Source organism: Pelobates fuscus, chromosome 10, assembly GCF_036172605.1.
Source record: "Pelobates fuscus isolate aPelFus1 chromosome 10, aPelFus1.pri, whole genome shotgun sequence".
NCBI lineage: Eukaryota > Metazoa > Chordata > Amphibia > Anura > Pelobatidae > Pelobates > Pelobates fuscus.
In genome coordinates, this window is record NC_086326.1 from 17395666 (window position 1) to 17417650 (window position 21985).

The following is a 21985-nucleotide window of genomic DNA, read 5'->3' on the forward strand; positions in this document are numbered from 1 at the left end:
TCCCTTTAACTAAAATAAATTACCAGACTGTTGGTGGGTACTTTGTCGTAATTGGCTTCATGTGTAGGACAGGCCTCTGCATTACCTGTTAGAAAGAAGTTCCACTATTTTATGGTTTTGGTTTGTATTTCAATGTTGTTTATCTTGATTTCCTTAGCTTATTATTATTAGTTTTGAAAATGACTGCAACAACCAACTGAATTTCTTCTTTGTTTTTAGGATTTGAAAGCATTTTAGAAGGACTGTTTGGACCTGGATTACTTAAAGATCTCAGCTTGTTTGAAGGTATGTTCTTCCTTTTTACACATATTTTATATTGCACTCAGAATAGTTTGGTTACTTATTTAAAAAAAAAAAAAAAATTGTTTTTCAGAATTTTCTTTTTGATAATTGCAATAATATTATCATCTAAGAACTGACCTCTAGATACATGTGCCAAATCAATATTCTAAAATACAAATGACTCTTGTAAAACACAGTGGCACACAGTATGCTTAAAGCGGCACTGTCATGCCGAACTTACCTTTCCCTAATCACTTTCTCTTCTCTTCCTCTCTCAGGATCTGTTCTTCATTTATTCCTGTCTGCTCTAGTTTTCTTTAAAACATAAGGCAAAGTAGAGACTACTTTGTCTTATGTAGATTTCCTACGCTTGACCAGCGGATGAGCAAAGTGTGTTCAACTTCCTGTGGTCAGAGCAATTTCCCAAAATTCTCACCTTTCTTCTGTTTTCTCATGATGCCTTCTTTCACTATTCCTGAACGTCCTGTCATTTAGACAGGACGCTGGTGGAGCTACCAAATTTCGCCCTAAGAGAATGAGAACAATCGTTACTTTTAGGTCGGTTCGCAATTTCATTCGAAATTAGTAGATAGCTCCCTAATTCCCACGGTATCAGGATGCTATCTACCAAAAGGCTGAAAGACCAAGATTGGTCTTTCAGCCAACTTTACTAATACTAAGTAAAGGTTACTTCGTATTGGTAATTAATCTGACCCTACCTGTGGCTGCTCACTGTTGTAAAAAATAAATAAAATACCCCAAAAATAAAAATGGCCCCATGGTGGGGCATCCCTTAACTAGTGGGGGGGAGGGTTGGGCGTGAGAAACATAGTGTTCCCCTTGCCCTGTGAGTGGGGGCTATTCAACTAAACGGAGGCCATATAATCCCCCTTGGCCCCCACCCATGAGCGGCGGGTGGGGGCCCTAAATGGGCCGTCTTTTAGTCCCAAAAAAGGCCAAATAAAACAGTCGATTTTTTTAAAATAAATTAAAAACCCGAGTGCGAAAAAAAAAAAACGCCCCAAAAAACTATCAATCTTCACCCAGCGAGGGCATTGCGCAGATTGAGCTCCGCAGGGCAGAGGAGGCAGAATACTGCAAAACTTTTTTTTTTTTTTCTTGAAAAATTTAAGCATGTAGCAAATACCATCAGCAGGTGTTGTGAACCGCATCTCTATTGATGCTTTGCCATCATTATGGCTGTTTGAGCATTTTGAAAGATGTATTCCACAACACCTGGAGTGCAAAGGTTGCCCTACCCCTGTTATAGGCTTTTGGTCCTAATAGGTTAGTAATTACGTATTTTCTACATATTTACATGTTTGAAAAGAAAAATGTTTTGCAGCATTCTGCCTCCCACATCTGTCAAAATTCTGGCCTGTAACATGTAGAACATTCTAAGCACTTAAACCAGTACAGACCACTGTAATAGGTATGGGGCCATAGTGTGCTGACTCCCTCCTAGACCGAGAAATCAAACTGCTTTAAAAGCAATTTATCAACCTACCTGAATTATGCTAGGTGCCCCTCACTGCCTTCCTTGCTGCAGTTTGTGAGCTAGGGACATGTGCTGGCTTAGATCAGTGTCTGGGGAGTTGGGCACTGGATGGGACCCATGTAAGTTGTCCAATTGTTCTTACAAGGTTGCACTACTTAGTCTGGGGTGACACCAGGACACTCTGGCACCATAACTACTACAGTCAGTCAATCTTTAAAATTGTGTTGGTGCCTAAGCTACAATATTTGATTGGAGGTTTTACAATTTAGTGTTTACATTTATAAGAAGAAAGGGGAATATTGAGCTTTTAGATGTATTTGTGATTTTGTTGTTGGTGCTCAGTGTATCCCTGGAATGTGAGTAGACTTTAATATAATATTCTCAATAATCTAGAAAGTAATTTGGCGTACCAACTTGTAATGCCTGCACATTTTGCATCTGTACTTGTATTAAAGGGACACTATAGGCACCCAGACCACTTCAGCTCATTGAAGTGGTCTGGGTACAGTATCCCTACTGCACTTTGTGTTGCAATGTTAAACTTTGGAGTTCCAGAGAAATTGCAGTGTTTACATTTCAGCACAAAGTCTCTCTCCCAGACAGCCACTCAAGGCTCTTCCTGGATCCTAACGGACTGTAAATGACGCTGGACATCCTCACACTCTGCATGAGGGCATCCAGCGTCCGAATGATTCAGTGCTTTCGTATAGGGAGGTCTGATGCACGCTCGGCATTTGCCGCGCATAAGCTTTTAGCTTCCGCTCATCAGAGGAGGCGGAGTCGCGACCCAGCGCCAAGGAACATCGGTGCTGGAGTAAGGTAAGTGTCGGGGGAGGGTGCATGGGAGCGGGGGTAGGCTTTGTATTCCTGGCACTTATAGTATCCCTTTAAATCACAGTCTTCATTAAGGTTTTTTTAGATTGTTATTGTGTTTTTGTCTCAGAGCAATATTTGTATTTATTTTTTTTAGGGTACCTTGTTTGATTGTGTATTAATAGATTCTGGCTTTAAAGTTCAAGATACTGAAAAATATGCAAACAACTTTATTGCACCTGCTATTTTGCTTATAGTATGTTATTTTAAGAGGTTGTACTTAATTATGCATATTTTTGTCCATGTTTGCAGACTGTGAACCTACAAGTGTTTGTGACTGGTCTTTTGATGAAAACTGCCTTTTTTGCTGCGTGAGACGAGAAAAAGTTAAGGTAATCTGATAAAACGTCTTGTACAGCGAGTACTTCATCAATATGTTGTAAGACTACCAGCCCAAACAAACAACATTGAAAGCACACATACATTTTGTAGTTTATTTAAAACACCGCTTTCTGTAGCAAGTTTCTTGTTGACCAGTGCCAGTTTGCATAAATCCAATTTTGTTTTTACTTTTTTGTTACTTTGTTCAATTTTTTTTTCTCTGCCTCCTCTGCACTATTACATGCCAGGCACTTGCAGAATATAAGTTCTTTGAAGACTGAGGGCGTGGATAATTATGTCTGAACAAATTGGGTGTGCTCAGATTGCTGGGTAAATGTTGATATTGTAAGACCTGGAATTGGGCTCACAAACTGCCTGGTGTTGGTGTACATGTGAAGACTAAATGCACCTAGATTTGGTGAAATACATTTTCCTTTCTGCTCATCCATCTGTGATTGGAGTTAAGTGGGGTGAGTGCAACTCCATATCTCCTTAGGAGTGGGGTGCATTTTATGCTGCTTGCAGAGTTCAGAACAAGAATATTTTTTTTATGGTAATTAGCTTATTTATTTGGAGCTATTCCTGATAATAGGGAAGAAAGAGGCTAATTTGTGTGACATCTCATTCCAGTGTGTTGTAGAGTATAGTGTGAGTAAGTTGTGCGTATCACTCCATAGACTTAAAGCGACACTCTTAACACCAGAACCACTACAGCTTAATGTAGTACTCAATGTAGCAGTTTGGGTGCAAATAGCCTGTCCCTGCAGTCTCTAAATTGTAAACACTGCCTTTTCTGTACTATTTCAGACACTTTTAGAACACTGTACAGCAATATGACATTGAGCATACCCTGTTTTTGTTCCTTTATCGATGTCATGCTGTGGGAAATTGCACCTAGGAAACCCCCATGGTCATTTGTGGAACTAATGTAAAGAGGGCCCTGGTGTTGGACCCTCTTCTAGCGTAAAGGTGGCCAAAAGGTAGATCATTCACTGTCATCCAACTCCCACAATGCTTGGCATCTACCACTTGCCTATCCTTGCATGGTTGTGTTTGTGAACAGTGTGCATTTGAATATAAGCATGTTTTATATGGATTGTGTGTGTGACTGTGTGTGTAGTTGTATACACTTTGCCATTTGAATGCAATGGTTTGTTTGGTGTTTGAATGCATTAGTGTGTTTCTACTTCCTGGTTTGCTTGAGCTCGGCGGAGCTAAACTCAAGAGGCAGCAATTGCCAAGAGCACCTGCCTTGCAAATACTTCTCATTGAGCTGCATGGGGAAGTTTGTGATTTCCTTATAAAAAAATGAAAGAAAATGCACAATTAAATGCATGCATCACTGTGCATTTCAGAGGGGGCATATCTACATTTATTTACTTATTGTAGGTGGGGGGAGGGCAGTGGAGCTCCCTTTTTATGGCTTACAAACTTGACTATTACATTAGCGACAACCTCCTTACCCCTGCGCCAGAAGAATGTGTATGGACCTCTACAAATCATGGATTCTATTCAATAAAAGCGGTATGTCTTTGACAAATGGAAATAACATCTGTGGCAGAAAAAGTAATAAAAGTAGGAGAATACTTCTTAACCATCAATTTGAGAAAAACAATCCATAATTCCCCCATGCAATGCTTTTATTTTGAATAGGAAATGGCAATTTCTAATAAAGACGTTTTGGGAACGGATATATTGTTTTTTTTTTTGCATCTATGAAAGAATCTGTCATGTATAATTGGACGTAGAGCTATATTGCACACCAGGTTATAATCTCTTCAGTACAGAAAACTTGATACTATATTTTTTTTCCTCTCATTTATAAATTACAATGATGGTGTGGTGGGATTTACACGGTGGTTTAGTTTCCTTACAGTGATATAATCAAAATCTAGTAAAGCATTGTGATGTCATTTTTTTTTTTGCATGTTGTCATTTAGACAACATGCAAAAAAAAAATGACATCACAATGCTGCCTTCTCCATATATATAACGTGGCAGCCAAAAGAGTGGCATGTGTAGAGCCTGGATTAGCCAGATAAGCACCACAAGACTATATATCTTGTGGTGCTTATCTGGCTAATCCAGGCTCTACACATCACAATGCTGCCTTCTCCATATATATAACGTGGCAGCCAAAAGATTGGCATGTGTAGAGCCTGGATTAGCCAGATAAGCACCACAAGATATATAGTCCTATGGTGCTGATCTGGCTAATCCAGGCTCTACACATGCCACTCTTTTGGCTGCCACGTTATATATATGGAGAAGGCAGAATTGTGATGTGATTTTTTTTTTTTTTTTTTTGCATGTTGTCATTTAAAGGACAACTGTCACCTTAAAACTATTTTTAATATCCACTATTCAAGTTTTGGAAAAATAATGTTTCCCATATTCTTTCACCTGCTTTACCATTGTTATCAAAATTAATGTTTTGTTCTCTTTCCCGCATGTCAAGTATCACTATGTATGTTCCAAAGGAGAGAGAAATGAACACACTATGGGGAACACTCCCAGTAGGGGGCTTCCAAGCAGGGGAGGAGCCATTCTCCCAAATACATCCAGTCAATTTACAAACAAATGTATGGGCATAACTGTTTGTTTCTCAGTCGTTTAGGAGTGCAAAAAATAAACGTTTTGGCACTTCTCCTTGACAAAGGCACAGGAGAAGTGCTGAAATTTTTATCTTATCTTTTGTACTCTTAAATAAAAGACTGCCACTCTAAGAAACAAACCGTTCTGCACAGACACTTGTAGTTGAGTATCACTAGATAGTCTTTATATTATCCAGCCTCAACACTGCTGCTCCTGTGCATGCCTCTCTCTGTGAGGGACCAATAGAAGGGATGTGCGTGCCTGCACTGTGTGAGGGACCGATAGAAGGGATGTGCGTGCCTGCACTGTGTGAGGGACCGATAGAAGGGATGTGCGTGCCTGCACTGTGGGAGGGACTGATAGAAGGGATGTGTGTGCCTGCACTGTGTGAGGGACCGATAGAAGGGATGTGTGTGCCTGCACTGTGGGAGGGACCGATAGAAGGGATGTGCGTGCCTGCACTGTGGGAGGGACTGATAGAAGGGATGTGTGTGCCTGCACTGTGGGAGGGACCGATAGAAGGGATGTGTGTGCCTGCACTGTGGGAGGGACCGATAGAAGGGATGTGCGTGCCTGCACTGTGGGAGGGACTGATAGAAGGGATGTGTGTGCCTGCACTGTGCGAGGGAACAATAGAAGGGATGTGCGTGCATGCACTGTGCAAGTGAAAGATGGTTCGGGTGTGGGGAAATATAGAAGGGATGTGCATGTCGTCACTGTGTGAGGGAAAGATGGAAGGAATATTACACGTGCCACGCCCCCTCCTCTTCACAAGTAATAAGGGCAGAGAATGTGTGTTTTTACTTGCCCATGTTAACACCGTAAGGTTGGGGGCAGAAGAGGGAAGTTTAAGCGGTTTGGGAGTGGTCTAAACTTCACGTCTCCTCCACTCACTCCATGGCAGACTCACCTGAGTACTAAAGGAATTCTCCGGTGCCAGGAAAACAAATCCTTTTCCTGGCACTAGAGGATCCTGGGTTAAAACCCCTCCAGTCACTTACCTCAATCCAGCACCTGTGTTCCTCTGCGCTAGGTCAGGCTCCGCCGGCGGGGGAGACCTGCCACGCACACTCATTACACCTCCCCATAGGAAAACATTATTAACTGCTTTCCTATGTGGATTCTGGCGGTGCTGGAGGTCCCATGTATAGCATAAGGACACCCAGCGTCGTTTAGACGACCAAAAGTCGTCTAAGAAGCCGGAGGTCCCTCAAGTGGCTGTCTGGTAGACAGCCACTAGAGGAGGACTTAACCCTGCAAGGTAAATATTGAAGTTTATAAAATTGGCAATAGTTACACTTGCAGGGTTGTGGGTGATGGGATTTGGCACCCAGACCACTTTAATGAGCTGAAGTGGTCTGGGTGCCTACAGTGTCCCTTTAAGGCCACCCTGGCCTGCAATTCAGCTGAAGGGGAAAATAAAACCTGCCTAGTGCACATACTTGTGGTGTTATATCTGGGGTGTGAAATTTAAATAAGAACAGTAAAAGTGGGATTAGTACAAAAGAATGGGGAGGTTACTGAGGTGACGGGCATTAAGGGGAGTTGAAAATGATGGAACAGATGAAAACCATGTGGGTTTTATTCGACACTTGGATCAGTTTATCTGCTGTATTTGACTTTATACAAACTGGCTTCTTTATATATGGAAACTGCTACAGTGTATAAACGCTGTGTTTTAAGATACAAAATATAGAATAAAGAATAGCGCACACAAAACGGAAATAAAAATACAGTTTAACATTTTACTTAAAATCCCCTATCTATCTTAGAAAGCAAATATGGGGACTCAGTTCCACCATATGGCCATATTGTGTTAAACCTACCACGATGTCACAGTACCCCAATATTGGTGGATCCTACACTAATGTAAACATAGGATATTGACATGTTAACTGCAATACTACTGCAATACTTCTTGCTTAAGATTCTTTTAGCAACTCTCCTCAATTTATACGTTCCTGTGGTCACCTCTGAAAGGGCACCTACAGTGGATGAGTGGGTGCTCAGCTCAATAGGAATCTGGTCACAATTTTTTTTTTAAATTTTAAAAGGCTACTTATATTCACTTATATTGGGACACAAATATGTAGATTCAACATATGGCCATATTGTGTTAAGCCCACCACTATGTCCACAGTAACCCAATATCGGTGGGTCCTGCACTAATTTTAAAGTGACACTGCACAAATACAAAATAAACACAGTTTAGCGGATATTGTGTTTTTGTATTTTTTTTTTAAAATTGGGTGGGAGGGGAAGAGGGGGGCTTGGAGTATATCTAAAAACAGCTTGCAAAAATGGATGTTCTCTTGTCTGTAGACTTTGCAAACCCTCCCCCTTCTAACCCCACCATGATTGTCAATGGCTGTCCAGTTAGACTTCCCAATGCAGCTTAAGAGTCTTTGTATTTAAGTCTTTGGAAGGCAAGTGCTCTGAGCTATTGCTGCCTCTTGCGTTTTAGCTCCACAGACCTAAACAACCAGTTAGTAACAGGACCTGTTGTCTGATCGACAGCCAGTGGTGTGTGGCATATTTTATAAAAGTTCCAATTTCTATTGAAATCTGCAAATGCAAAATTAACAAAACAGGACACACTCGTCACGCATAAAGCTTTTCAGCAAGCTATAGTGCTTTAGGGGTCTGGAATGTCCTTTTAACATGGGAAATAAATGTTCTAACTGCAATACTTACTGCTTAAACCGCTTCCACAGACTCCACCCATCCCCAACAGGTGTCCCTTTGGAGATGACCATAGGAAAGCTTAAATTGAGGAGAGTTTTGCTAGACCTTTCACAAATAAAATATATTAATTAAATCTTTCCAAATGTCCATTGTTCACTGTGACCTCTTCCTTGCTCAGAAGAGGTTGAGATATCCAAGCCTTTCCTAAAGTATATGACAAGCATTAAAATATATGTAGCATATGTATGCCTGTAACCAATATACGCACTGCAAAAATAAAGAATTTGAAAAAAAAATAAATATATGTAGCATTAATAATAAAGGCATTAATGTTATGCTTTTTCAAACCACAAATTCTAATTCTGGTCTGCTAGCTGCCTATCACTTTTGAAAGAGTGGGGGAGAAATGGTGTATATGATCAGAATAATTTTGCCCAGTACTGTTTTCTGATTTTGTTCAAGTTCTTGTAATAGAAGTATGTTTAACCCCTTAACCCCTTAAGGACCAAACATCTGGAATAAAAGGGATTCATGACATGTCACACATGTCATGTGTCCTTAAGGGGTTAAGGACCGAACTTCTGGAATAAAAGGGAATCATGACATGTCACATATGTCATGTGTCCTTAAGGGGTTAAGGACACATAACATGTGTGACATGTCATGATTCCCTTTTATTCCAGAAGTTTGGTCCTTAAGGGGTTAAGAATGGTTTAAAACATTTCTGTACAGCTGATTGTATACAAAATGTTATCTTTTGCATTAAATCAGTGGACTGTGCTGCAATAAGTGGTTTTGGTTTCTTTTTAGGAACATTTAGCTGGCTTTCATAAACCAGTCTGTGAAGCTGGACAAGAAAACTTGCTTAAACAAGATCAAGCAAAAATTATTCGACTAGAAAGGCAAGCAGAAGAATTTATCAATGCAGTCTTCTACAAGAAAGGTTTGTGTTTACTCAATCTTGCTCAAATGCAGGCAATATGTGTCTGCTTTTTCTTAAGTGTTGCAGTTCTTGTTTAGGAGTCTGTATCATTTGTAATGCTATTAATAAACAGGGAGCTTTGCTTATTGTTCTATACCTCTTACCTTGTTCCTAAAACGCAAATCTAATTGTTTAATAAGCCACTGCCTGCTGATTTCTTTATTTTGGGGTCTTGATATTGATGTTGGATAGTGATATAGCTCCAAATATTGGTCTTTGTTATATTCAGAATTCAAATTATTATAACACGTGCACTTGGAGAAGCGTGAATTAGACACCAGACGCGTGTTGGTTATCAAAATAAGCCTCTGTCGTTTATTCGTCAGTTGGGTTTTTATACATTAAAAAGTAAGTGCTTATGTGCAAATACTCATAGGACAGTAGTAGGAAGGGAGTGAAAGGGTAAAAGGAGTACAGATAAGACAAAGGGATGAACGTCATGTGCATATAACAAGTTCAGAGAAAGAGAGCAGAATGATTTGAGAAGAGACGGCTCAGGTGGGAGCCATCTGCTCCCGAAACTAGACATATATGGTCTTAAGTGTCGTTTTAAGCATCAAGCATTTCCTGAGTCCAAGTTAGCCAAAATATGACACCTATAAGCTTGAGCCTTGGAATCCAGATAAATTCTATCACAGTATGCAATCCTGAACTTCCTTCATGTCTTCCATGAATCTTATTAATAACCCTTTATTTACTCACACGATTCAAAGGCCAGTGGGGGTGGGGGATTCGGGGGCTAATGCGCATGTAAGGTGTGCGCATTAGGCCCTACCCATAAGGAACCATTGCCTCAGGACGAAGGATATCCTAATGTAGAGCTTGAGGATGTTCAGTGTCATTTAGGTGACCTGAAGTCTGTTTACATCCAGACAGTGCCTCTAGTGGCTGTAGGTTTGTCAGTCATTGGATGCAGTCTTAGTTCTGCAAGGATATCATTGCTGTTTCTCTAAAACTGCAATAATTTACATTGCAGGACTAAGAGGGACAGAGACATTGCACCCACACCTCTTCAATGAGCTAAAATGGTCTGGGTGACTATATTGTGCCTTTAATCTGCAACATCCTCACAAAACTACAAAAACAGCCCCTTGCACCCTTCTACTCGCCCTGACATTTCCCCCCAATGAATTTCCTAATACCCTTGCCCTTTCTAACCATGGTTAGTAATCACTTCCAGACATATTTCTCAAATTAATCTCCCCAACCATATTATTTCAACCATATATTTGCTCTTGACTTCATTAAGATCCCTTGTTATGTTTCCTGTTCATCTCCCCATGGCCAGATCTTCACTTCTCTTCCAAACAAGACATCTGCAGTTCCAAGGAGATCCTTCACTAAGTGACATCAAACAATAGATTATTTGTGCTGTTTGCCCTTGTGGTGTGCAGAGAATAGTGTTTCTTAAAGCACATAATGTTAAACTTTTATTCTGTGCAAGACCTTGCTGGATTCACATTCTGTCTGCTTTGGAGAAAAACATCAGGTTATTGGTATATGTGATTATCCGTGCTGGATTACTAATTGGCTGCGATCCCTTCACATACACCAATAAACTGTCTGTTGGCTGATGGAACATGGGACTCCTCGTTTGCAATGGGCGCATTCTATCTGTGTTTGTAAATGTTGAGGTTAGGAAAGGGGTCTCCTGTAAGCCCTACTCCCATCAAAATGTCACCATCTTTAAGTGGTTTAATTGCATGTGCAGTCAGTTGACAGTTGAACTGGCATTAAACCAGGGCTCAACAAATCCTAGGTCACCATGGCAACTATGCATTTTGTCCTGGTGCCTGGGATTTGTCAACTGGTTCCAACCAAAGTGGGTGGCCGGCTGGCTGAATAGAGGTGGGCGGGCTACCAGCTGTAGGGAATGGAGCCGAGCTCTGCATTAAACCCTTTTTGTAAAGGGTCCTTTATAAGATAATTATATAATCTGTGGCAGGAGACATGTTTTACGGTCTCTTGTTATACAGGATTGTCCATCTACATACTTCAATGGTTGGTACGGTCTTGTATCTAAAGGCACTAGTTTGGTGTTTTGTTATATAGATATCAAGCTATAGTTTCTGTCTTTAGTAGTTCATTCACATTATGTATATATTTATGTATAAGAATAAATAGGGTTTATTTTGAAACCCTGTTTGGTACTTGCCAGTCAGACCCTAATAGTATGTGTGTGGTGGTGTTTTTGTGTGTTTTGAAAATGTTTTATTGTATTCATATTAAATTATATTTCAAATATACATTTTTGATATGATCTGAATTTGGCCATGCTGTCAGATTTTGGTAAGATATGGTACCCGTAGAGAAGATGATTACAAGTGAATGCAGTGTTAGAGGAGAAATTTTCAATCTTCATTGATTTCTTTGATAAAATTTAAGCTTTCCAGTAGTCTTAAATGGAAACTATAGTGCCTTCTGTCACTTACCTTATTCCAGCGCAGAGAGTCAGCTGGCGGGGGAAACCTAATGACATGACCTAATGCCCTTATGCGCCAAGCGACCTAAAGTTGCCTAACAAGCTGAAGGTCCATCTTGTGGACATCTGGTAGACAGCCACTAGAGATGGAGTTAACTCACAAAGGTACTTATGGCAGTTTATTAAAAACTGCAATATTTACCTTTGCAGGGTTAGAGGACCTAGAACACTGCACCTAGACCACTTAAATGCGCCGAAGTGGACTGGGTGCCTATAGTGTCTCTTTAAATTGGAGTGGCCAATGTCTGGTCAGGTTCAATGCCTGTTCGTGTTGTGTTTTGTTTAATTTAAATTTGTGCTTAAAGTGCATTTGTATTTATTTTCCCCCAGACAGTCCTAGGGTCTTTGATCCTAATATACCCTTAGTCGCTCGTGAGATCATGCAGCGAATGATTCGACAGTTTGCTGCTGAATATACCTCAAAAACTAGCTCTACTCAGGACTCCAGCCATCCCAACAGCACAAAGAACCAAAGCTTGCCAAAATTATCCTCTGGAAAAAGTTCACCACCTCCTGCTACAACTCAGAACCCTGTACTTAGCAAGCTTCTGATGGCTGACCAAGATTCTCCTCTAGACCTCACTGTCAAGAAGTCACCTTCTGAAGAACCCTGCGAGCAAGGTATCTTTGAGTAGTAATTTCATTGTTATATAGTATGTATTTAGATATTTTATACGGGAAATATGTTATGTCTGTTTCCAACCTTGGAGTTTTCTCCTATGGCGATTTTAGCTTTTCACCCTAGAGTGCTGTGGATTGTGTATTGTGGTTCATTTGTGCTTTACATCTTATAAGTTATATTGTTGGTGCTTTGGGAACTGTTATGGCAGATGGTACGTCAAATGTGTGTTTTAATACATTTTTTGATTAAAAAGATAATGTACGTCAATATTATTATTTTTTGTATACTACTAAATAATTTCTGTTTTGATTCTGTAGTTTTGCAAGTAATAATCAGAATATACAACCTCATACTTTTTTTTTTTTTTTTAAAAGACTTAATGTGTATACATTTGTTTATTATTATAATTTTTTTTATATAGATTTTCAACCTTCAAGTAGCTTTCCCCCCCCCCCCCCCCCCAAGTTGTCAATATTTCATAAAATTATTATAATGAAAATTCCATATTTCTTTTGGTAATATTAAGAATGATACATACATTCTTTTCTTTTGGTAATATTAAGAATGATACATTTAAAAACAACTTTTTTCAAAACAACGTTTAAAAAAGAGCACACAAAAAAAACCAATTGCCTCCAATTTTTCTTAGAAAAATAAGTCCTCCTTCAATTATTTGCAGTGTAGAAAATAACAGCTTAACACTGGCCTGGATTATTGGCAGAACCATAACTGCTAGTTTATCAGTTCTTAACAACCCTTGGATATAAGGGAATTGCTTCTTTCAGTTTTCATGAACGGTTTCAACTTAGTTTAGTGCATTTGAAAAATGTACATAAATCATTTAAATTTGTTGTTGAAGACTCTGTAAATTGTAATAATAGTGCAGTTTAATTTCTGTATATTTAAAAATGGATATTCCTTTCTGTAAAAGTAAGCTTTTTAAACATTTGTTTAATGTGCCTCTGTTTATTAGAGCGGTGAGAGGGATAAATGTGTTTGCTTTCCCTCATGTCCGTGTGCACTACCACTTAGTTTCAAGTCAAAAGAAACCGCTACTTTATCCTTTTCATGCAAGCATAATAATTGTAAAGTGTTTAAACAGTGGTTTTTTTTTTTTTTAACATGCTTAAGGGTATTTTATTTATTTATTTATTTATTTATTAAAAACAAAAACAAATTTGCATTCATGTTCCTACAACACAGAGTTACTATATCCGAGTAAGCACGTCTTCTTTTTTTTTTTTTTTTAAATTGGCTACATTTAAATTGCTTCTGCCTCCACAGCCCTGACTCCAACTCCACTGCCTTTACAAAATATTGAGGTCAAAATTCTTTTTGCAAAGGTAATGGCACAAAATGTGGTTATAGAACTCAAAAATCATTCTTGCCCACTCACCGTTGTTTAGTGGAAATTGAACCCTAAAGGAAAAGTCACTACACAGCATTTCTCTGCAGCTGCCCAGGTGCATCTGAGACTTCATACTGAGGCAGAGACAAAAGCCACATTGTAGCGTATATAAGTGTTTGGGTGTTCTGGTTTTCACTGTTCTTTCCTTGGCTGCATTATTCTCCCCAGTGAGGCAACAGGTCATTTCTGCATACAGTGTGGCAGTCTTTCTGATTCTTGATGGCACTTGAATCAGAGCTTTTACTAGCTGTATGGAGTGTAGATTCATGGAGCTGTGCTAGTTCTGCTCAGCACAACTCTCTGGCAGCTTGTTATGGAATAATTTACAATGGCACATTCCTGCCTCCTACGTTGGTATATATCTGCTGACTGGAACTAGTTAAAGCACACCTCCACTCACCTGTCTTTTGCCACTGGATACCAGAGAGAGGTTATTAAAAGGGACATTGCAAGTATCAATACTTCTATAGCTTATTGTAATGATTATGGCACAAACCATCTATGGATGCAATCTCTCTAGTTTTTGTCATACCATTTTCAGTCTGACAAATAAACGGTCACCCAAATCTCACTTTGCTTCTAAAAACATGAGAAACATCCAACTTCCTTGTTTTCTCTCCAGTGTGTATATCACGCCTTATATTTAAGAACCAAACGTGCTGCATCTATACAATCCCATACACTTATTGTTTTTGTGCTGACTTTGACCTATCACTGAAAAGAGTTGTTCAGTGTGTATTGTATTTAGCAGACATTACCATTCAGATTTTTTCTTCATTTCAGCAGATGGAGTGCTTGACCTGTCCACTAAGAAGAGCCCTTGCTCTGGAAGCACGTCCTTAAGCATTTCTCAAAGTACCTCAAACACTATAGGGAATGGGTAAGAAAAATATAAATCTGCTTCTTCCTTTTTTTTTTTCCTATCTGCAAATTCATTGGTTTCTAAAATGATTCTTTAATCTTTCCAGGGTAAATCTTTGTGCATAAGCAATCCATGATCCTCTCATTATTCAATAAAATTCAACTTTCAGTAAAGTGTTCATTAAAATCATTCTCTATATAATTTTTTTTCTACATTCATTCTGCAAAATTTTAAATTTATCACACTATTCTGCTGAATCTTAGAAGAGATGTTGGTTGCTTAACTTTGGTACTGAAATGACTTGAGTATATCTGGCTTGGATGTAGAATTGTTATTGATCTTTACAGACTATATGACAATTCCAGATTAAATGTGCTGAATAACTTTAGCTGGTGTGGTTTTAGTACCCAAGAGTAAATTACATTTTGTAATGGAATGTAATCGCAGTGCACTAAAAAAAATTGATTGATTTTTTTACTAATTGTTTATTTTGTAAATAACATCAAAAATAATATGACTACCAATAATGGAGTAAATATGTGCCTCATTTTACCTTTCGGTCATAAAATTCATGATAAGTTAACCTACTAAAATAGATCTCAAAATGTTTGTAAATGACAAAACAGTAGTTTTCTCTTAATTCAATTTGCAGTGCTGTTGTAATTGCAGCAGCAACCATTCAGTTAGTCAGGTAAAGAAATATGCTTTAAATAGCTTTATTCTGTAAAGTACTTTTACATTTATTGGCTTCACACCGTTATGGTACAGGTATACAGTTTTCTAAACTTTATGGTTGCTCTAATTGGAGTGGTGCAAACAAATTCAAAATCAAATCCTGATTGTGTTAAATGATTAGAATTTCTGTCTGCACAGTGGATTTCATACATCCATTTTTTAGAAGCTTTGAGAGTTTCCACCTTTATCCTTATTCTTAGTAATTCTTGAGTCTTGGAATTTCACACTTTTAATGTGTAATGTAGGTTCAAATGAGGCACAAGGGGGGTGGGTTTAATTAGGTCTTCAGAAAGTGATGGATGGGATAATTGTATAAGTAAACAGTGATTTATAAACTGTACTGCATGCAAAATAAATTTAGTGTAAAAAGTAGGGTTTCTGTATGTTTGTGCAAAAACGCTTTCATTAGTCATTCTTCTAATAAGAATATGATGTTCACACTTTGTTCTTGAGTTGTGATTTTAATATTCTGTTTGCTTGTTTCTATGTTGAATTTAGTGGCATATGTAGTGCACCCTTCCTGGGTTTGGCTTATCTCTGTACAATGAATGCTTTAGTAGGTTCTTGGTGATGTTTCTAATTTGAAATGGGTTTTGTTTTGCTGTATGCTTATCTTGTATGAAGGATACAATCATAACTTCATAGCAAGTGTCAAATCAATTTAGTTACTTTTAAAGTGCTTTAATGTTTAGGAGTATTTTGATTTCTATTGCGGGTTTTGATAACCCTTGTAAAATTTAATTTTGAAACTACTATATTTTATTATAAAACATAGCTGATCATTATTCTGGGATAATCAAATTATCATGTAAATCATACTTTTTGCCATCCCTCAAATCCCACATTCAAAAGAGAAAAAATGGTCTGAAATCTTTAATATTTACAAACTATTCTATTTAAAAAATAAAATAAAAATCTATTCTATGTAGTCATTTAAATTTGAATAACCTCTCTATAAGCCTCTGCTTGCCAAGAGATGTTGGAAAGTTTTTGTTTATTAATTGCCATTTGGCTTACACAATTGCAGGCCATTTTCTCTCTGCATTTTATCATTTCGATGATCAATGTCAATTTATATCTAGCTCTTTCTGTAAGCTGCAGTGTGATAAGCCACAAATCTGGCCAATTACAGGTGGTGTTTGTTTATTTTTCTATCCTCTCACTATTTAATAATGTTAATAAACACTATGTCTAGCTTGTTTTTAATAGATTTCATCCTTTACCAAGTGGCTTACTCTTTTATTACTGTACTTGTTTAGTGGTAACGTCACATTAATCAATTGTGCCTACAACTAAAGGGATTGACTGCATTGTAATTCATAGCTAAGGTGCCATTTACAGACTGTTGCGCTAGACCTATTTCTACTACCAGAATTTGTGAACCCAACCAAAGACCAACTGACAGATTTTTACTTTTTGTTGCCCAAACGTTTCTTTTTTTGTGATTTTAATTTTTATTTATGTATTTATTTTTATTTTATTTTTATAAGTGACACTGATGCTGAGACAAAAAAAAAAATTATAATACTAAAAAGTGATGTTACCCAAGCAAGGCCTTCTAATAAAGGAGTGGCCCCTTCACCCATACCTCCCTACCTGTGCAAGTTCTGCTCACATCAGTTTCCTTCCATCCAATTAGGCGACCTGGGAGACCCAGCCAGCACCGTCCAGATGGACTTCCGCGGAGTGGTGATGGGGTGCCTCCAAGAAGTTTGATGGATGGAACCAGGGAAACTTATGGCCACTCCGCAACTCTAAAAGTGCCATTGGCTCGCTCACTGCAGATTAGTGAGGAACTGCTTAGCAGGAAACCATTTTCTACAGCTGCCAGCCATGGTTCCACTGGACTGCAGAATCACGGACAGCACTTAATCCTTTCCAGAGAGGCTTCTTGGGCAAAGCCTCACTATGAATTAAATTTTGGCCGTATGAAATATAGGGGTAATGGTGCACTCAGCAACATCAGTGACCTGCCTTTTCTCTCAGAAAATGCAAATGCCTATCCAAAAAACATTCAACATAAAAATGATGTTAAAAAGGAAATGGGCCTTTCTTCTCCAGTTGATTTAAAAATTCCACAGGTCCGTGGCATGGACCTCTCTTGGGAGTCCCGTAGTGGGGATCTGTACAATTACAACTCTTTGGTAATGGGTTCACAAACGGAGAGCGCACTTAGCAAAAAATTAAGGACTATCCTTCCAAAGCAAAATAGGAGAAATTTACTGGATACTACTGCGGATTCCTGGAGCTCAGATGTTGAGCAGTCTACCTCGGGACAGCCATATCCCAACTCTGATCAAGAAGGGGACCCAGGCTCTAAGCAACCAAGAAAAAAGCGAGGCAGATACAGACAATATAACAGTGAGATTTTGGAGGAAGCAATTTCTGTTGTCATGAATGGAAAAATGAGTGTTTCAAAAGCTCAGAGCATTTATGGGATTCCCCATAGCACATTGGAATACAAAGTCAAAGAGAGGCTAGGCACACTAAAAAACCCTCCAAAGAAAAAAATGAAATTGATGAGATTGGAGGATCAAGATATTGCAGTAAAAAGTGAACTGGAACCTCAGGAAGAGGTGGAGGCATCGCAAAGTGCAAATGAATCTAAAGATGAATAGGCATGCAGTAGAGTGCCAATGTTATAATATGAGGTGTATTTACCTGGGCGAGCACGTGTGTTAATACACAGTACACATAACACCTATTTATTTAAATGTGAAACTCATTTGAAGTCCTTTAATTGACTTGTAAGACAAAAAATCAGACGGGTGTACAAGATGTGCTCCTAATTGTGTAACTTTGTACATTAGTCATGCCCAGTATAACACTAGAATATTTTGTTTGGCCTTTACGCATGCTTTTTCTTTTTTCTTCTTCTTCTAAACTTAGAAAATTGTTACCTCAGCAGGAGAACCTATACATGTAAATATGGACTCGTTGCTATTGGAGCCTGCATGTATTGTGTTCTTTGTATCTATTTTTAATCCTTGAACACAAGTCCACTTTATCGTCAATTTCAGGATTTACTTAACATACAACCAATGTTTAGAGAAATAATTTATACACCTTCTTGAAACAATACAATTCATCTACAGCCTGATTTTAAGTATTTATACCAAAATGAATCTTTCTTTAAGAAAAAAAACAAAATATGCCCCAAAAAATATTTTGGAGGTTGCTAATTTTTTGGGAAACTGCGAGCTATAAAAAGGCTTTAGTTCAGGATAGGAATGTGCCAAGTGCACAAAATATGGGTGAAAGCCTTCAGGGTGTTATAACGACCACCTATGAGAGAGTATTATGCGAGAGCTTTACATTTCATATATCTAGAGGATTTTCTGAGTAAGACAATATTTGTCTTGTTCAGGGACAACAATGTGGAAAGATTAGAAAGATTTGTGTAGGGGGAAAGAGTACACATACCCGGAAAGCACTCCAGCAAAAAACATGCAAAATATTATGTACTAGGAAATATAACTAGACTCGGAAGTGGTTTAGATAGTGATTTGAAAAAATTATAATTACTACTCACTGCTTTTTTTTTTTTATGTTTGTAAAAGATTTTGGCATACATGCCATTTTATGCACAGGGAGGACGGGTGTACACACTACCTTCAAACTTGTCAGTAATCGGTTTTAAACACTACCTGCTCATCAGCTCTGTGAATCGTTGGGGGTTTTATTTAGACAAAGTAGCCTTATCACAAAACTATCACACAGTTTGTGGTTTCTTTTTTGTTGTTTTTGTTTCCCCCTCTATGCTATAGCAGATACTTAATTTCCATAAATATGTGTGTGAATGGCCCGGGTTTGGGGATGTATACCCACACACAAACACTGTGTGTATGTATATAGACAGAGGCTGGAAATTTCTTCTCGCACTCTTTTTGCGACAAGTAAGAATATCTAATAGAAGTGAGCCAACATATTTTTTTTTTTCATATGAATAAGTGTGATGGGCTAATATTTTTTTAAATATTTTTTTTTTTGGTAACTTTGTGATAATTTTTTTCCAGTCCTGTGTGTTTTTGTGTTTATCCTTATCCTCTCCTCTTAAGTGTGCTATCTAACTTGTGTAATTTCAGATAAAGGGAGGTATAAACTGTGACTTTTTTTTTTCTTGTGCATATTTTTCTATAACAGTATGACCTCATTGTGCTTCACAGTTTCAAGAATGAAGGTTTCTTATTTTTAGCAAATATGTTTTCAATAGATTTTTACATACATTTGAAACTACATAAGTCTAATGCATGTATGGTTTAAGATGTAGCAAGATTTGCTACAGATGCTTAGATTATGCCACGTGCTCTATCTTCAGGTAATTTACGTTCTTTTAGAAGCACTCCATGAACCAAGCAGTTTTATAGATTTTATGTCTTTTGAGCTATCTTCAATGTATGAAGATATTTCTGTCTTACAGCAAAAAGTCCTCAAAGCCAACATTCAATTTTGCAAGGCTTCTTGCAAATTAGTCAGGGGTACATAATAGAGTAGATTTGCTCTCTTAAATGACGCTCCCACCGGAAATACTTTCCTGTCCCAGTTTCCAGGGAAACTCCTACTATGAGGGGAGAAAGGTAATTTTACCAGTTACTGGAGCTGGATTAGGGAAAAAATAGCTTTCGCATCCATTAGGTGTCGAGGAATATTAGCAGGTTTTGGTGTAAAGTGAGCTGCACTTAATTTCACTCCTTGACACCCAAACTGGTGATTACAATTTCGACTCTGCAATGAGCTATCATACTCCTAGTGTCCAGGTCAAATATGGTGAGTTGCCAGGTATGGGTGTACTTTATAGGCAATTTTCTATGTAAATTGTTTTGGGTTATATTTTATCAAAGGCAGCCTGTGTTGCTACTGTAGCTCTGCACTGTTTGGGTTAAACCTATTTTGGCTGTATGTTTTTCTCATTCCTTAATTGGAAACATTAAAGGGTGGGTGCACCTTGGGTCTTAAATTAATGTATGTAACACATCTGATTTTAATATTGGGCAAAAATATTAGAAAACACTTACTGACATGGTCTTTTAATCTTGTTACCTGTGTGTGTATGGGGAGGGGGGTTGCTGAGCGTACTAATGCATTCTTAAATGGGATTGCAATTAACTATTTGCATTTAAAATTCTTGACTATTGGTATGCATTGTGTATACATGAAATATCTCAACGTTTCTAATTTATTTATTTTTTTTGTGTTTTATTTTTTTTTCTCCTCCCTACTTTTTTATCTGAATTGTTACCAAAAGATTATGGTGTGCTTACCCTTTAATGTTGCTGTTATATATGTGTAATATATAGAGATTTTAGGCAGGGAGTTGTAAATAGTAATATACTTTTTTCATAATTTAGAATACTTAAATAGCCCTAAGACCTGAAGATTGTATTATTTCATCTAAAATTGTAAACATTCCACTAGAGATCTGTGACTTAACTTTCAGGTATCCACTCTTTACAGAAATGGGTTTGAGCAATGAACGAGCATGATCATTTCCTCCAAACTTCACTTGTTTTGTATAGTAAAATGTGGGGGTTACATTTAAAGCACTAATTGCATTGATAATTGCAATAGAAAATAGCCATTTGCAGTTTTGTTTTTTTAACTTATTTTTTTTGTGTATGACACATGGATTTAGATTAGTGGTTCCTTAAATATTTCAGGGAAGGGCGCCGTTGAATAATTTAAAGAGATTTATATTTAGGATTTTTTTTTTTTTTTTTTTAGTTTCAGACTAAAATTCAAGTGCACCTTCTTAATACTAACATATATTGGTAATTCCCACAAATGGTCTCCCCTCCCCATCATTGACGAATGCCCCAAAACATTTATATATTGTTCCTCCTTCCATGCTCACCCTATACTTGGTACTGTGCTGGGTAACCCTGGCTTTGTATTCTTGTGAAGCTTATGAAGATTCGCAACTATCCCTCTCTTAGGTATCATTGGATTATGGCTTCAGAATTACAGCAGTATTTGACTGTAAATGATATGCCCAAAGTGAGTAATAATGCTGGGATAAGGAATTTGCCAATGAAATTGCCCTACTAACAGTCAGAATAAAGTTTAGTTTTATTAACATGTAAATAGGAGTGTTAACTGAAATATGCAATGCTTTGGCAACAATTGAATGGTTTAAGATGTATCAAACCGTTGCACAGCCCTTCATTTTCTACCTGAAAGGACATTTCCTATATTGCCATGATGGTAAAACTGGTGTGGATAAAACCTGTTTCTATTGAAAATCAAAATGTAATTTGCTACCAAAAAGGTTTTTTTTTTATTTTTATTTTTTTTATTATTATTTCAACAAAATCTACCTTTTTCTGTGTAATTTTAACGTAATTTAAACATTAACCTCAATGCTTGTTGTAGGCAAGGAAAATCTACAAATTAGAAATTCCATCTGATGCAGAGCGGTCTCTTCAAAGGATTTATTAACTCTTATGCTGCATTTTATTTAGCAAACTTGTTAATCTGTAGATCAGGTTTTAGTTATATTTTGTTTTGTTCTCCTAACAATCATATGTTTTTGCAGTGAATAAGACTTGAAAGTACCTCTTTCAAAATGTCCGGCAACAAGAAGTCATGGGAGGTTTTTCTTTAGCAAGACTGCTCAGTCAAATTTTGTATATATTTTGTCCTC

At 37.8% G+C, this 21985-nt stretch overlaps 1 protein-coding gene across 4 annotated transcripts in view; it reads left to right on the plus strand.

The window, feature by feature from the left end:
• Positions 1-21985, plus strand: part of LCOR (ligand dependent nuclear receptor corepressor) — a 57788-nt gene that overhangs the window by 24517 nt on the left and 11286 nt on the right. For 3 of the 4 annotated variants that reach the window (XM_063434280.1, XM_063434282.1, XM_063434281.1), the window contains exons 2-6: positions 220-285; positions 2906-2985; positions 9065-9197; positions 12049-12339; positions 14532-14628. In XM_063434280.1, coding sequence (XP_063290350.1) covers positions 220-285; positions 2906-2985; positions 9065-9197; positions 12049-12339; positions 14532-14628 — 667 coding nt within the window. Of the gene's footprint in view, positions 1-219; positions 286-2905; positions 2986-9064; positions 9198-12048; positions 12340-14531; positions 14629-16984; positions 20501-21985 lie in introns of those variants that run through there. The other variant, XM_063434283.1, reaches the window with a different exon arrangement.